The sequence below is a fragment of the Bos javanicus genome, chromosome 17, assembly GCF_032452875.1.
Source record: "Bos javanicus breed banteng chromosome 17, ARS-OSU_banteng_1.0, whole genome shotgun sequence".
Taxonomy (NCBI): domain Eukaryota; kingdom Metazoa; phylum Chordata; class Mammalia; order Artiodactyla; family Bovidae; genus Bos; species Bos javanicus.
Genome location: NC_083884.1, coordinates 52,505,395 through 52,521,157, shown reverse-complemented (window position 1 = coordinate 52,521,157; position 15,763 = coordinate 52,505,395). Strand labels below are relative to the sequence as shown.

The window sequence follows — 15,763 nt, the reverse complement described above, 5'->3', positions numbered from 1 at the left end:
GGTCCAGTGGTTAGGACTTGGCGCTTTGACTGCCAAGGGTGTGAGTTCAGTCCCCAGTCAGGGAACTAAGATCTCACAAGCCAAGCAGCTCAGCCAAAAAAAATAATGAAAAAAGAGTAAGGCCATTTGCTTCATTGATTCCATAAAGAGGTGGTTGGCAACTCTTAGGTTCCAGACACTGTCATGGGGTTTGTTGTTGGAGTTGTGAGCAGTGGTGCGTGTTGTGAGCAGGACAGATGACATCCTTGTGTTCTGGCTTATACTGGTGGAAAGACACCAGTCATCAACACAAAAACAGGAAACTCTCGGGTAATGATGGCTGACTTGAGGAAGCGAAACCCTAGCAATGTGCTAGAAAGGGCTTCCTTGGTGACTCATGGTAGACTCTGCCTGCGAATGCAGGAGATGTAGGTTTGATCCCTGGGTCAGGAAGACCTCCTGGAGGAGGTCATGGCAACCCACTCCAGTATTCTTGCCTGGAGAACTCCTCGGACAGAGGAGCCTGGTGGGCTACAGCCCATGAGGTTAGAGAGTCAGACACGATTTAGAGACGAAACACCAACAGCAATGTAATAGAAATGGCCTGTGTGAATACGTGTGTGTTCACGTGGTGGCGGCTAGGGACACCTAGCTGGAGAGGTGACATCTGACTTTTAGACAACCAATTAAAAAAGCCCATAAGCAGGCTTATTCACTAATGATAAGTTATTAGGAAAATGTAATAGAGTGGGAGTGAGGTGGTCAGGAAAAACCCCCTCTGAGGCAGAATTGAGAGGTGGATGAGGTGAAGGCATCAAACAAGTGAGGATCTGGAGGAGGAGGATCCTGGGCAGAGAAAACAGCATGTGCAAAAGTCCTGAGGCGGGAGCAAACTCTGTTTAGTCTACAAACAGAAGGATGAGCAGTGCAGCTGGAGCATAGTGAGTGAAGTTTGGAAAGGAAAGTAGGTTTGAAGCATATGCATAAAATGATCTGGTTTGCATTTGTCTTCTCATCATTGTGTGTACAACATATTGCAGAGGCGAGAGCGTAAGGGGCCAGCAGACCTAATAGCAGGCTATGGAAGTGTCTGAATGGCGGGTGATAGTTGTTTAGGCTCCAGAGTTCAATCAGGGGAGGCAGTGGGAAGCAGACAGCATCAAGAATACGTTAGGGATGGAGCCAACAGGCCTTCGGATGATTTGGATATGGAGCTTTAGGAAAAGAGCATCAAGAATGACTCCTAGGATTTGAGTTTGAACAACCAGGGGGATATTAGGGTCATTACTGAGATGGGGGGAGTGGAAGGATCTGGAGGAAAAAAACCCCAGACTCTATTTTGTACATATTAAGCTTGAGATGCCTTCTAGACATCCAAGATGAGGTGTGAGGCAGGATGAATGTCAAAGATCAAGGGAGAACTCAAGGGATTCCAAATATATATATTTTTATTCTATCTTTTTTTTTGGCTGCGCCAAAGCACCTTAGTTCCCTGAGCAGGGACTGAATCCATGCCCTCTGCTTTGGGAGTGTGGAGTCTCCACCACTGGACCATCAGGGAAGTCCCTCCAGCAAGTTTTTATTGAGCACCTACTGTATCCCCATAGCAGTGATCACCATAGTCAAGGTCTGTATCTCACGGACCTTACATCCTAGTCAGGAAGAGTCACATTAAGTGAGATCAATGAGAAAATATACACTATGTTAGACCATGATAGGAGTTAAGGAGAAAGACGAAGCTGGGAAGGGGGTTAGGAAATGTTGGCAGGTGGTAAAGACAGGACTTTTGAAATACTGGATAGGGTAACCAGAAGGCTTCAGTGCTGTCTTTTGTTGGGACTCTTGCAGTTGCCTCCTGATAGATTTCCCAGCTTCTGCTCATGACCCTCTACTATATTCTTCACATGTCAACCAGAGAGATTCTTTAAAATATGGGAGTCACCAACATGGTGTCGCTGTTATTTGTACTATCTCAGTTCAGTTCAGTCGCTCAGTCGTGTCTGACTCTTTGCGACCCCATGGACTGCGGCACGCCAGGCTTCCCTGTCCATCACCAACTCCTGGAGCTTACTCAAACTTATGTCCATTGAGTCGGTGATGCCATCCAACCATCTCATTCTCTGTTGTCCCCTTCTCCTCCGGCCTTCAATCTTTCCCAGCATCAGGGTCTTTTCCAATGAGTCAGTTCTTTGCATCAGGTGGCCAAAGTATTGGCGTTTCAGCTTCAGCATCAGTCCTTCCAATCAATGTTCAGGACTGATCTCCTTTAGGATGGACTGGTTTGATCTCCTTGCAGTCCAAGGGACTCTCAAAAGTCTTCTCTAACACCACAGTTAAAAAGCATCAATTCTTTGGCACTCAGCTTTCTTTATGGTCCAACTCTCACATCCATACATGACTACTGGAAAAACCATAGCTTCAACTAGATGGACCCTTGTTGGCAAAATAATGTCTCTGCTTTTTAATATTCTGTCTAAGTTGGTCATATCTTTTCTTCCAAGGAGCAAGCGTCTTTTCTTGCTTCCTGATTTTGGAGCCTGAAAAAATACTCTCTCACTGTTTCCATTGTTTCCCCATCTATTTGCCATGAAGTGATGGGACCAGATGCCATGATCTTAGTTTTTTGAATGTTGAGTTTTAAGCCAGCTTTTTCACTCTCCTCTTTCACTTTCATCAAGAGGCTCTTTAGTTCTTCTTCACTTTCTGCCATAAGGGTGGTGTCATCTGCGCATCTGAGGTTACTGATATTTCTCCCCGCAATCTTGACTCCAGCTTGCACTTCATCCAGCCCAGCGTTTCTCATGATGTACTCTGCATATAAGTTAAATAAGTGGGGTGACAATAATGCAGCCTTGACGTACTCCTTTCCCAATTTGGAACCAGTCTATTGTTCCACGTCCAGTTCTAACTGTTGCTTCTTAACCTGCATACAGATTTCTCAGGAGGCAGGTCAGGTGGTCTGGTATGCTCATCTCTTGAAAAATTTTCCACAGTTTGTTGTGATCCACACAGTCAAAGGCTTTGGTGTTGACAATAAAGCAGAAGTAGATGTTTTTCTGGAACTCTCTTGCTTTTCTATGATCCAATGAATGTTGGCAATTTGATCTCTGGTTCCTCTGCCTTTTCTAAATCCAGCTTGAACATATGCAAGTTCTCGTACTGTTGAAGCCTGGCTTGGAGAATTTTGAGCATTACTTTGCTAGTGTGCGAGATGAGTGCCAGTTGTGCAGTAGTTTGAGCATTCTTTGGCATTGCCCTTCTTTGGGATTGGAATGAAAACTGACCTTTTCCAGTCCTGTGGCCCCTGCTGAGTTTTCCAAATTTGCTGACATGTAGAGTGCAGCACTTTCACAGCATCATCTTTTAGGATTTGAAATAGCTCAACTGGAATTTCATCACTTCCACTAGCTTTGTTTGTAGTGATGCTTCCTAAGGCCCACTTGACTTCGCATTCCAAGATGTCTGGCTCTAGGTGAGTTATCACACCATCGTGGTTATCTGGGTCATGAACATCTTTTTTATATAGTTCTTCTGTGTATTCTTGCCACCTCTTCTTAATATCTTCTGCTTCTGTTAGGTTCATACCATTTCTGTCCTTTATCGAGCCCATCTTTGCATGAAATGTTCCCCTGGTATCTCTAATTTTCTTGAAGAGATCTCTAGTCTTTCCCATTCTATTGTTTTTCTCTATTTCTTTGCACTGATCACTGAGGAAGGCTTTCTTATCTGTCCTTGCTATTCTTTGGGACTCTGCATTCAGATGGGTATATCTTTCCTTTTCTCCTTTGCTTTTCACTTCTCTTCTTTTCACAGCTATTTGTAAGGCCTCCTCAGACAACCATTTTGCCTTTTTGCATTTCTTTTTCTTGGGGATGGTCTTGATTCCTATCTCCTGTACAATATCACGAACCTCTGTCCATAGTTCATCAGGCACTCTGTCTATCAGATCTAATCCCTTGAATCTATCTCTCACTTTCACTGTATAATTGTAAGGGATTTGATTTAGGTCATACCTGAATGGTTTCCCATACTTTCTTCAATTTAAGTTTGAATTTGGCAATAAGGAGTTCATGATCTGAGCCACAGTCAGCTCCTGGTCTTGTTTTTGCTGACTGTATAGAGCTTCTCCATCTTTGGTTGCAAATAATATAATCAAGCTGATTTCGGTATTAACCATCTGGTGATGTCCATGTGTAGAGTCTTCTCTTGTGTTGTTGGAAGAGGGTGTTTGCTATGAGCAGTGCGTTCTGGTGGTGAAACTCTATTAGCCTTTGCTCTGCTTCATTCTGTACCAAAGCCAAATTTGCCTGTTACTCCAGGTATCTCTTGACTTCCTACTTTTGCATTCCAGTCCCCTATGATGAAGAGGACATATTTTTTGGGTGTTAGTTCTAGAAGGCCTTGTAGGTCTTCATAGAACCATTCAACTTCATCTTCTTCAGCATTACTGGTTGGGGCATAGACTTGGATTACTGTGATATTGAATAGTTTGCCTTGAAAACGGACAGAGATCATTCTGTCATTTTTGAGATTGCACCCAAGTACCGCATTTCAGACCCTTTTGTTGATTATAAGGGCTACTCCATTTCTTATAAGGGATTCTTGCCTGCAGTAGTATAAATAATGGTCATCTGAATTAAATTCACCCATTCCAGTCCATTTTAGTTCACTGATTCCTAAAATGTCTATGTTCACTCTTGCCATCTCCTATTTGATCACTTCTAATTTACCTTGATTCATGGACCTAACATTCCAGCTTTCTATGCAATATTGTTCTTTATAGCATTGAACTTTACTTCTATCACTGGTCACATCCACAACTGGGCATTGTTTTCGATTTGGCTCTGTCTCTTCATTCTTTCTGGAGTTATTTCTCCACTCCTGTCCAGTAGCATATTGGGCACCTACCGACCTGGGGAGTTCATCTTTCAGTGTCATATCTTTTTGCCTTTTCATACTGTTCATGGGGTTCTCAAGGCAAGAATACTGAAGTGGCTTGCCATTCCTTTTTCCAGTGGACCATGTTTTGTCTCTATTAGGGCACAAATACATTCAAAGCCAGAGGCAACTTAAATGCCTGAATTATTGAGTATGATGTTGTGTGATTTGTTTCTTTTTAAAACATTTTTTATTGGGTTACGGTTGATTTAAAACATTACATTTGTTTCTGCTGTACAGCAAAGTGACTCAGTTACATATATACATATATCCACTCTGATTTTGTATTCTTTCTCCATATAACTCACTACAGAGCTCTGGGTAGATTTCCCTGTGCTGTATAGTAGGTCCTTATTAGTTATCTATTTTATATATAGTAGTGTAGGTATGTCGATCACAGTCTCCCATTTTTTTAATTTATCCCTCCCCTGCTCCCTGCATTCCTCCCTGGTAACCATAAGTTTGTTTTCTACATCTGTGACTTTTCTTCTGTTTGCAAGGTCATTTGTACTCAGCCATAAATAAGAACAAAATAGTGCCATTGGCAGCAGCTTGAAATGGACCTAGAAATTGTCATACTGAGTGAAGGAAATCAGACAGAGAAAGGCAGCTATCGTATGATATCGCATATATGTGGAACCTAAAAGAGTGGCACAAATGATTTGATTCTTAAACTTGGCTTTTCAGGTTTTTTTGCCAGCCTTGTCCTTCAGTCAGCACAAGGATGCCAACCTGGGACTCACATCTGGAGAAGTCTTAGACTCTTTTGATTATGACGTAGACCTACCTAGCATGCCTGGGGAAGCAATAGAATATCACAGCATTCAGTTAATACGAGATGAATTTTTAATGAACATCCAGAAATTTGCAAGTAGTATTCAAAGAACAATGCAGCAACTTGAAGGTAAGGCTTTAGTTTTTCTCCTTGGTTAAGCAGGATGTTTCCATTAAGAAGAATTTAGTTTTGGACACAGTGGGGGATGGAGAGGTGGGATGATCTGAGAGAATATCATTGACACATATACATGACCATATGTAAAATAGAGAGCCAGTGGGAGTTTGATTTATGATACAGGGAACCCCAAACTTGTGCTCTGTGACAACCTAGAGGTGTGGGATGAGGAGGGAGGAGAGGAGGGTTTCAAGAGAAGGGGACATATATACATATACACACACACACATCTATGGCTGATTCATGTTGATGTATGACAGAGGCCATCACAGTATTGTAATTATCCTGTAATTAAAAAAAAATTCCTGAATAGAAGAATTAAGAGTCCAGGAGATTTTTTGGTATTAATTAATGATTGTTCTTTTTACCTGCTCCTGATGTGAAAGACACAGAGCTGATCTTTGTAAGAAACATAAAGAAGAATGAAGAATGACAAATCCTTGTCTTCAAGGATTTTATAATCCAGGGCCCAAGGAACTATGGCAGAAAAAGTAACTTGAGATAGATGTTAGGGTCCTTAGGGCTTGGAAAAGTGAGACCCTTTGGGAGAAGTGGTGAGGAAATCAAAGAGGACTTCCTGGAGGTGGCAGCATTTGACCTCATCTGAAATGATAAGCAATGCATTGGTAGGTGGAATTGGGGAGCAAGGGCATTTCAGTCAGGGAGAATGTGGACCTTGTGAGGTTCATTTTGCATTCATGTTGCTAAGCACTGTATGAGATTCAGTGTGCTAAGCACTCTGTATTTTCAGTCTGAAGATCTAGCCTTTTAGTATGAAAAACTCTCTTGATAATTTCCTCCACTATTTGTCTGTTTCCTTTTGCTAATATTCCTGTTGGGTGTGTGCTGCTGATTCTGTTACTTATCTTTTCACTTGTGTTTTCCGTCTCTGTGTAGAATACACAGACAAAGAGATCCTAAAGAGTGCCTAAAGAGTTCCTCAACTTTTACCTTCACAACTTTTGATTAGACTTTCACTTATTCTGTGACTGTACCTTTTCCATAGCATTCTGTTCTTGTTTGATGGATGCTATATTGTCTCAAATCTCTAATAGTTGGAATTAAGACTGCCCCCCCCCATCTTTTCTTTTATCTCAATGTCCTCTGAAGTCATTGTTGCTGACTTATCTTGGATTGTCTGTTTCATGCTGGAGACGTTCTCGAATATCTATTGCGATCTGGTTGTTTGTTCAGTTTTTAAATTGACATTAGGTTGTAAACTCAGGAATTCTTATTAATAAGTAGCTAAATCATTTTGATGGCACTTGATGCTGCTACAGTGATCTAATTATCTAAAATGTTTTAGGGACTTCCCTGGTGGTCCAGTGGTTAAAAATCTTCCTTCCAATGGAGGGGATGAAAGTTTGATCCCTGGTTGGGGAAATAAGATCCCACATGCCAGGCGGGGGCGGCAACTAAGCTTGCATGCTGCGACTATGTAGCCTACGCCCTAAAGCCTATGCACCACAAGGAAGATTCCACGTGCTGCAACTGTAAGACCTGATGCAGCCAAATAAATAAATAAAATGTTTTAGTACGTTTAATGAAAGAGATTTTTAAGAGAGGATATATAGGAATATGAGGATCGTGATGTACCACTATATACTCACGTGTGGAGAGGAGATCCAGAATTACCTTGAAGGTTATTGTCTGTAACCATTTCCTCCAAACTCCTGACTGACTGTCCATTTTTATTCTGCTAGGTGAGATCAAGTTAGAAATGCCAAGCATCAGCGTAGAGGGAGAGGTATCTGATCTGGCAGCTGACCCAGAAACAGTTGAAATTTTGGAGCAATGCGTGATAAACTGGTTGAATCAGATATCTACAGCCCTTGAGGGCCAGATGAAAAAGACACCACAGGTAAGGTGTGCAATGCTTTTGCAGATCCCTAATCCAGTTCATGGAACAACAGACTGGTTCCAAATAGGAAATGGAGTACGTCAAGGCTGTATATTGTCACCCTGCTTATTTAACTTATATTCAGAGTACATCATGAGAAATGCTGGACTGTAAGAAACACAAGCTGGAATCAAGATTGCCGGGAGAAATATCAGTAACCTCAGATATGCAGATGACACCACCCTTATGGCAGAAAGTGAAGAGGAACTAAAAAGCCTCTTGATGAAAGTGAAAGTGAAGAGTGAAGAAGTTGGCTTAAAACTCAACATTCAGAAAACTAAGATCATGGCATCCAGTCCCATCACTTCATGGGAAATAGATGGGGAAACAGTGGAAACAGTGTCCGACTTTACTTTTCTGGGCTCCAAAATCACTGCAGATGGTGACTGCAGCCATGAAATTAAAAGATGCTTACTCCTTGAAAGGAAAGTTATGACCAACCTACATATCATATTGAAAAGCAGAGACATTACTTTGCCAACAAAGGTCCATCTAGTCAAGGCTATGGTTTTTCCACTGGTCATGTATGGATGTGAGAGTTGGACTGTGAAGAAGGCTGAGCGCCGAAGAATTGATGCTTTTGAACTGTGGTGTTGGAGAAGACTCTTGAGAGTCCCTTGGACTGCAAGGAGATCCAACCAGTCCATTCTGAAGGAGATCAGCCCTGGGATTTCTTTGGAAGGAATGATGCTAAAGCTGAAACTCCAGTACTTTGGCCACCTCCTGCGAAGAGTTGACTCATTGGAAAAGACTCTAATGCTGGGAGGGATTGGGGGCAGGAGGAGCAGGGGATGACAGAGGATGAGATGGCTGGATGGCATCACTGACTCCATGGACGTGAGTCTGGGTGAACCCTGGGAGTTGGTGATGGACAGGGAGGCCTGGCATGCTGCAGTTCATGGGGTCGCAAAGAGCTGGACATGACTGAGCGACTGAACTGAACTGAATCCAGTTCATGCTTGCCATCCTGAGAAAGAGCCAAGAATCTTGGAATCTGTGTGGTCTAGCCTCTTTTCTTACTGTTTTGTGACCTTCTTAAAAATATTAAAGTAAACATACCTGAGATGTCATTCTTGGGCTTTCTAAGGTTAGTGTGCTACCAGATGTCTCCTGATATTGATAAAGATAATACAGATATATCAGTCAGGATGTTTGAGCTGAAAAACAAAACAAAACAAAACAAAAACCAGGAAATCTAACTAAGCTGGCTTAAGCAAGAAAGAGGATTTATTGGCTCATTGAAAAGTCCAGAGGGCAATGCTGGTTTCAGATACAGTTGGATCAGGACTCTGGCAATCTAGCTGGGTTCCTCTGTAAATTTCTTGGTTCCAGTCTCCTCTCTGAGTGGGCTTCCTCCTCAGACTGGTCTCCTTCATGGTGACAACTTGTAGCAGTTTCTGACTCCACATTCCCACACCACTTTGTCCAGAGAAAGATGGAGTGTCTAGCGTTCCCAACTGGAGTCCTGAGATTCCCTCTGTTTGGACCATCCTAGGTCAGGTGTCTGCCCCTCAAGTTCTTGCATGGGTTAGCTCCTAAATATAGAGTCTTTGGGAAGAGAGGCGTGGATGCTGGAGGAGCAACCAGTGTCCATTCCCCACTAATGATGATGATGTTTGTGTGCTCATCACAGGGTAATGGTCCTCTGGCTGAGATTGAATTCTGGCGGGAAAGAAATGCCACCCTAAGTGCTCTGCATGAACAAACAAAGCTTCCAATAGTCAGAAAAGTCTTGGATGTGATGAAGGAGTCAGATTCATTGCTTGTGGCCAACTTGCAGCCCGTCTTAACTGAATTGTTCAAGTTCCACATGGAGGCCTCAGACAACGTGAGGTTTCTTTCCACAGTGGAACGTCATTTCAAGGTAGGCTGGGTGCACTGCACTTTGGAAAGTCAGCCACATGGATTTAACTTCTGTTTGTTTATTCAGCATTTAAAAAAATTGCCGTAAAATATATATAACATATTTATTATTCAAACCACTTGTAAGAGTAAGTTTGGTAACATTCAATACATACCCAGTGCTGGGTACCCATCGTCACCTCCTATATGCAAAACTTTTTCACTGTCCTCAATGTGAACTCAACATCCCTTAAACCACAACTCTGATTTCCCCCTAGCCCCTGGTAACCTCTATTCTAATTTCCAACTCTATGAATTTGCCTGTTTTAGGAATTTCATAGAAATGGAACCATACCCTATTTGTCCTTCTGTGTATGGTTTATTTCACTCAACATAATGTTTTCTTTCCTTTTCTTTTTTTTGTATTTGACTACACTGGGTCTTAGTTGCAGCATGTGGGATCTACTTTCTTGATCAGGGATTGAACCCGGGTCCCCTGCATTGGAAGCTCGGAGTCTTGGCCACTGGACCACCAGTGAAGTCCCAACATAACGTTTTCACGATTCATCCATGCTATAGTATATGTCCGAATCTCGTTCCTTTTTAAGGCTCAGTAATTTTGCACTGTATACACCACATTGTGCTTATCCATTCTTCTGTTGATGGACTTTTGGGTTGTTTCCACCTTTTGGCTATTATGAAGAATGCTGCTATGAATCTGGGTGCACAGATATTTGTTTGAGTCTCTGCTTTCAATTCGTTTGAGCATATATCCAGGAGTAGAATTATTGGGTCGTATGATAATTCTGTGTTTTCAAAAAAACCTTTCTTTATTTACAGCTGTGTCGGGTCTTAGTTGCAGCACACGGGGGTGGGGAGGGTCTTCATTGTGGCTTGTCAGCTCCTTAGTTGGGGTGCAGAGGCTAAGTTGCCCCAGGGCATGTGGGATCTTACTTCTCTGACCAGGAACGGAGCCCATGTCCCCTGCGTTGAAAGGCAGACTCTTAACCACTGGGCCACTAGGGAAGTCCCAATATTTCTATATTTAACTGTCCGTGAACATTTTATATTTAACTCTTTTCCACAGTGAGCGCACCATTTTATTACATTCCCACCACAAGTGTAATTTCCTCTTTCACAATTCCTCTCCCCTCTGATTTATCATGCACACAGTACAGTATTCCAAGGCCAGGAGTCATTATTACTGTTCTAGTAATGAGGCCAGTAAGAGTCCTGTTTGTGTGGTTGGGGGGTGCTGTATGTGTGGTGAAGTACTATGAATGTGTTGACCCCAGTCCTGAATATCCTGCAGCTGCATATACAACCTCACTGAGCCTGTTTCCTCCTCTGGAAAACTGAGCTCATGAGAGAACCTACCTCAAACGGTGGCTGGAAGGTTCAAGTTAACTTATGCGTGCAGAGCACACAGCATGTCAGGAGCAGCATCAGGGGTCAACAGCATCAGCGCATAACAGCAGCACAAGTGGCCCCTGGATAAAGATCTAGGTGGTCCCCTGAAAGGGATAAAACAGCTGGTCAAATCCGAGGGCTTGAGGTCCAAGTGGAATCTGCCTCTAAACTGATGTTGGTGATAACGTTTCCTTGCTGGAACTTTATTTATCATCTCTGCAGAGTAAGTGGCTTGCGAAGACCAGTGAAAGGCCAGCTTCTAGCACTCATGTAATTGCTTTTGTGGTTTTTTGCCATCCCTTTGTGAATCGGAAACTTACTTTTCTTTAAGTTAACTTTAGATTTATTCATATATTTTTGTGTGGGTAATATAGACTCGTCTTAAACAATCAAGCCTGTGCAGGTATTGGTTTGATATAACGACAGTTATTTCTAATGTACACTAAAGTAAGTATATATTTTCTCTTTCTTAAGTTTTAATCAACTATTTAGAAAATTGGAAATGAAGTTAATAGAAGAAATCAAGATCAGATGGTAGCAAAACATTTCATGCATTAACAATCTTGAAAGTTCCTTAAAATAAGTATATATTTTTTCCTTGAAATAAGTATATTTTTTAAAAGTTCTGTTGTCAAAAATCATCTTACTTCTTGCCAAAGGACACATACCCTGGAAAATACTGGCACTGGATAAAATTACCTCAGAGAAGGCAATAGCACCCCACTCCAGTACTCTTGCCTGGAAAATCCCATGGGCAGAGGAGCCTGGTAGGCTGCAGTCCATGGGGTCGCTAAGAGTCGGACAGGACTGAGCGACTTCACTTTCACTTTTCACTTTCATTCATTGGAGAAGGAAATGGCAACCCACTCCAGTGTTCTTGCCTGGAGAATCCCAGGGATGGGGGAGCCCAGTGGGCTGCCGTCTATGGGGTCGCAGAGTCGGTCACGATTGAAGCGACTTAGCAGCAGCAGCAGCAGCAATGCCAACTTTGGCTCACTCAGTGGCACTCTTGCCACTAAATATAGAATAACTGCATATGTATACACACATCCATACTCCATATATATATCTGCAAATTGCTTTATTTAATTGTAAATCTTATCTTTCCACGTCAGTGCATACTGCATCAGCGCATAACAGCAGCACAAGTGGCCCAAAGTCACTACCTATTTCAAACTTCTTTTGTTTGTTAAACACTTTCTTCCATGATAAGAACTTTTTTTTTTTTAATTAAGAAGAATGTCCTACACTATTGGTGGGAATGTAAGCTGGTGCAGCCACCGTGGAAAATAGTATTCCCTGGGTCAGGAAGATCTCCTGGAGAAGGCAGTGGCAACCCAATCCAGTATTCTTGCCCCCCCCCTCCAAAAAAGGGGGGCTCAAAGAAATATGGGCTTCCCTGGTGGCTCAGAGGTTAAAGAGTCTGCCTCCAATGTGGAAGACCCAGGTTCGATCCCTGGGTTGGGAAGATCTCCTGGAGAAGGAAATGGTAACCCATTCCAGTATTCTTGCCTGGAGAATCCCATGGATGGAGAAGCCTGGTAGGCTACAGTCCATGGGGTTGCAAAGAGTCGGACGTGACTGAGCAACTTCACTTTCACTTTTCCTTAGAAAACCAAAAATAGAATTACCATATGATCCAGCTATCTCACTCCTGGGCTATTGTATAGCCAGACAAGAGTCTAATTCAAAAAGATACATGCACCCCTATGTTCCTAGCAGCACTGTGTACAGTAGCCAAGACAGGGAAGCAACCTAAATGTCCATCAACAGATGAATGGATAAAGAAGTGTTACATGTATACAATGAAATATTACTCAGCCAGAAAAAGGACGAAATAATGCCATTTGCAACAACACGGATGCAACCAGAGATTATTACACTAAGTGAAGTAAGTCAAAAAGAGAAAGACAAATACCGCATTATATCGCTTATATGTGGAATCCAAAATATGATACAAATGAACCTATCTATGGAACAGAAACAAGAATCAGGGACATAGAGAATAGACGGTGGTTGCCAAGAGGGAGGTGGGTGGGAGAAGACAGGAGTGGAGGTTGGGGCTAGCAGATGCAAACTGCTAAGTACACTATAGATTGGAGAAACAACAAGGTCCTACCGTATTGTACAGGGAATAATATTCAATATCCTGTGGTAAGCCATCATGGAAAAGAATATGGAAAATAATGTAAAAAATTTTTTTAAACTTGAGAGACCTGCAACAGGAGCATATTTTTTCCCCCCAAAAGTAATAAAATCCAGAAATACATTTAATAATTGAGTTGGCCAAAAAGTTCATTTGAGTATTTCCATACCATCTTAAAATATCTTTTAAATTAAAAAAAGGGAAACTTCCTGCACACTGCTTGTTCTCTTACACCGGTCGCCCTGAGACTGAGCCAGCCTGCCTTGCTCTTTCGTTTGCACCCGCCTCTCCGGTTAGAACATCACGCACGGATCTAGCTTTCACGTTGTCTTGGAAACAATCCCCTCCATGATGAGCGCCCTGAGGATGGTGTGGATTATCTCCCGCCACTACAACAAAGACGAGAGGATGATTCCGCTCATGGAGCGCATTGCCTGGGAGATCGCCGAGAGAGTCTGCAAGGTGGTGAATCTGCGGACGTTGTTCAAGTAAGACTGGGCGGCGCTCTGTGTCTCTTAAGCCCTTAAAGCGCTTTGTGTGTGCTAAGTGTCCTGCCCCACTCTTTGCGACCCCACGGGTGGAGCCCGCCAGGCTCCTCTGTCCATGGGATTCTCCAGGCGAGAATGCTGGAGTGGGCTGCCATGCCCTCCTCCAGGGGATCTTCCCAACCCAGGGATCAAACCCCGTCTCTTTATGTCTCCAGGATTGGCAGGAGGGTTCTTTGCCACTAGCAGCACCCGGAAGTCCTGAACAGCTTTATCAAAACATAATTCACACTCTGTACAAATAACCCATTTAAAACATACAATTGAATGCTTTTGGTACAAACTTGGTGAAAAAGTTCGTTCAGGGTTTTCCAGCAGATGTAATGGAAAAACCCCAATGACCTTTTTGGCCAGCCCAATAGATTCAGAGTTGTGCATCCATAGTCATCAGTGATTTTAGAAAGTTTCCTTCATCCCAGAAAGAAACCCCAGGCCCTTTAGCTGCCTCTCCCCCTCGCCCCTCCCCTCCTAACCCTGGCAACCACTGATCTACTTTCTGTGGACTTGCCTCTTCTGAACATTCATGCAGATGGAGTCAGACAACTTGTGGTCTTTTATGACTGGCTCCTCCCACTCAGCATTGTGTTTTCACGGCTCCTCCATGGTGTAGCCTGTATCACTGCTTCATTCCTTTTTATGGCCAAATAATACTCTACTTGTGTAGATTAATCAAGACCATCTTCTTTAATTAGGGGCTTCCCTAGTGGCTCAGACAGTAAAGAATCTGCCTGCAATGCAGGAGACCCGGGTTTAATCCCTGAGTCGGGAAGATCCCCTGGAGGAGGAAATGGCAACCCACTCCAGTATTCTTTCCTGGAGAATTCTATGGACAGAGAAGCATGGTGGATACAGTCCATGGGGTCGCAAATTATCCTTGGAGAGACTGAGGCACATGGTCTGAGGGAACTTCACTGCAGGACCTTGGATCCCCTCAGGTGGAATAGCTTCTGAGGATCAAATCTGGAAGGGGACACCGATCTTTTTTTTTTTTTTTAACTCCCTTTCTCTCTTTTATTTTGGCTGAGCTGCATGCAGGATCTTAGTTCCCCGACCAGGGATTGAACCCGTGCCCCCTGCAGAAGTGCAGAGTCCTAACCAGCAGACGGTCAGAGAATTCGCTCTCTCTTTTTTTTTACTTTCTTAAAAAATAATCTATATAAGTGAAATAGGTACCAAAATCTCACTATTATCATTTTGCCTCCAGTGTTACGGCCCCTCGCCCCTCCCCCCGTGGACCCAAGGCCACCAGGTTCCCTTCAAGCTCAAACGGAAAACTTATTGGGTAAACCAAAGCTTTGCCCATTGAGGGGCAGCTGTGGTGAAGGTCAACCTGGGCCATGGCTTGGAATCCTGCCCACACTGCTGCAAATCGCTTTGCTGCAAATTTCTTGGCGGAACAGTCTCTTGCCTGGGAAGCTTTTTGTGATGAGGCTATGTCATCGGAGAGGCTCAGCTCCTTGCTTAGGATTGTCCCCTTAGAACCTGTCCCTCCCCACCAGGGAGCAGCGTGGCTCCAACTTCCCGCCTCCCCGCAGCTCTGCCCTCCTTCGCATCACAGCGTCTCTTTGCTTCCCAGAGAAAACCGAGCGAGTGCACAGCACAAGACCTTGGAGGCCAGGAACACCCTCAACATGTGGAAAAAGGCCTATTTCGACACCCGGGCCAAGATTGAGGCTTCGGGGAGAGAAGCTCGGTGGGAGTTTGATCGGAAACGGCTGTTCGAGAGAACGGATTACATGGCCACCATCTGCCAGGACCTCTATGACATCCTGCAGGTAGGGAGGCTGGGTCTTCAATGCACGCAAAAGTGGTCAGATCTGGGATTTGCTCCATGGAAGGCAGTTTAGCTTTTTGACGATGTGGATCTCTCCTTGTCAGTTGGGAGCAGGGAGGTCAGGAGGGCCTGGCCAGGAGAGATGCCTGCAGAGCAGACAGAATGTTCCAGAATGTCCCAAAGCACACCTGACCTTTGCAGCTTTCCCTTCAGTTTTGTGACATTCCCCCACCCGTCTCCCCACTTTTTTTTTTTTTTTTAAATGCCCAAGTGCTCA

General features: G+C 43.5%; 1 protein-coding gene across 1 annotated transcript in view; it reads left to right on the top strand.

Annotated features, from left to right (window-relative positions):
* DNAH10 (dynein axonemal heavy chain 10) overlaps positions 1-15,763 on the top strand; it is a 156,977-nt gene that overhangs the window by 13,797 nt on the left and 127,417 nt on the right. Inside the window, exons 6-10 of the mRNA XM_061384586.1 lie at positions 5,605-5,821; positions 7,573-7,730; positions 9,403-9,633; positions 13,465-13,655; positions 15,289-15,487. Of these exons, the coding sequence (XP_061240570.1) occupies positions 5,605-5,821; positions 7,573-7,730; positions 9,403-9,633; positions 13,465-13,655; positions 15,289-15,487 (996 nt within the window). The remainder of the gene's footprint in view (positions 1-5,604; positions 5,822-7,572; positions 7,731-9,402; positions 9,634-13,464; positions 13,656-15,288; positions 15,488-15,763) is intronic.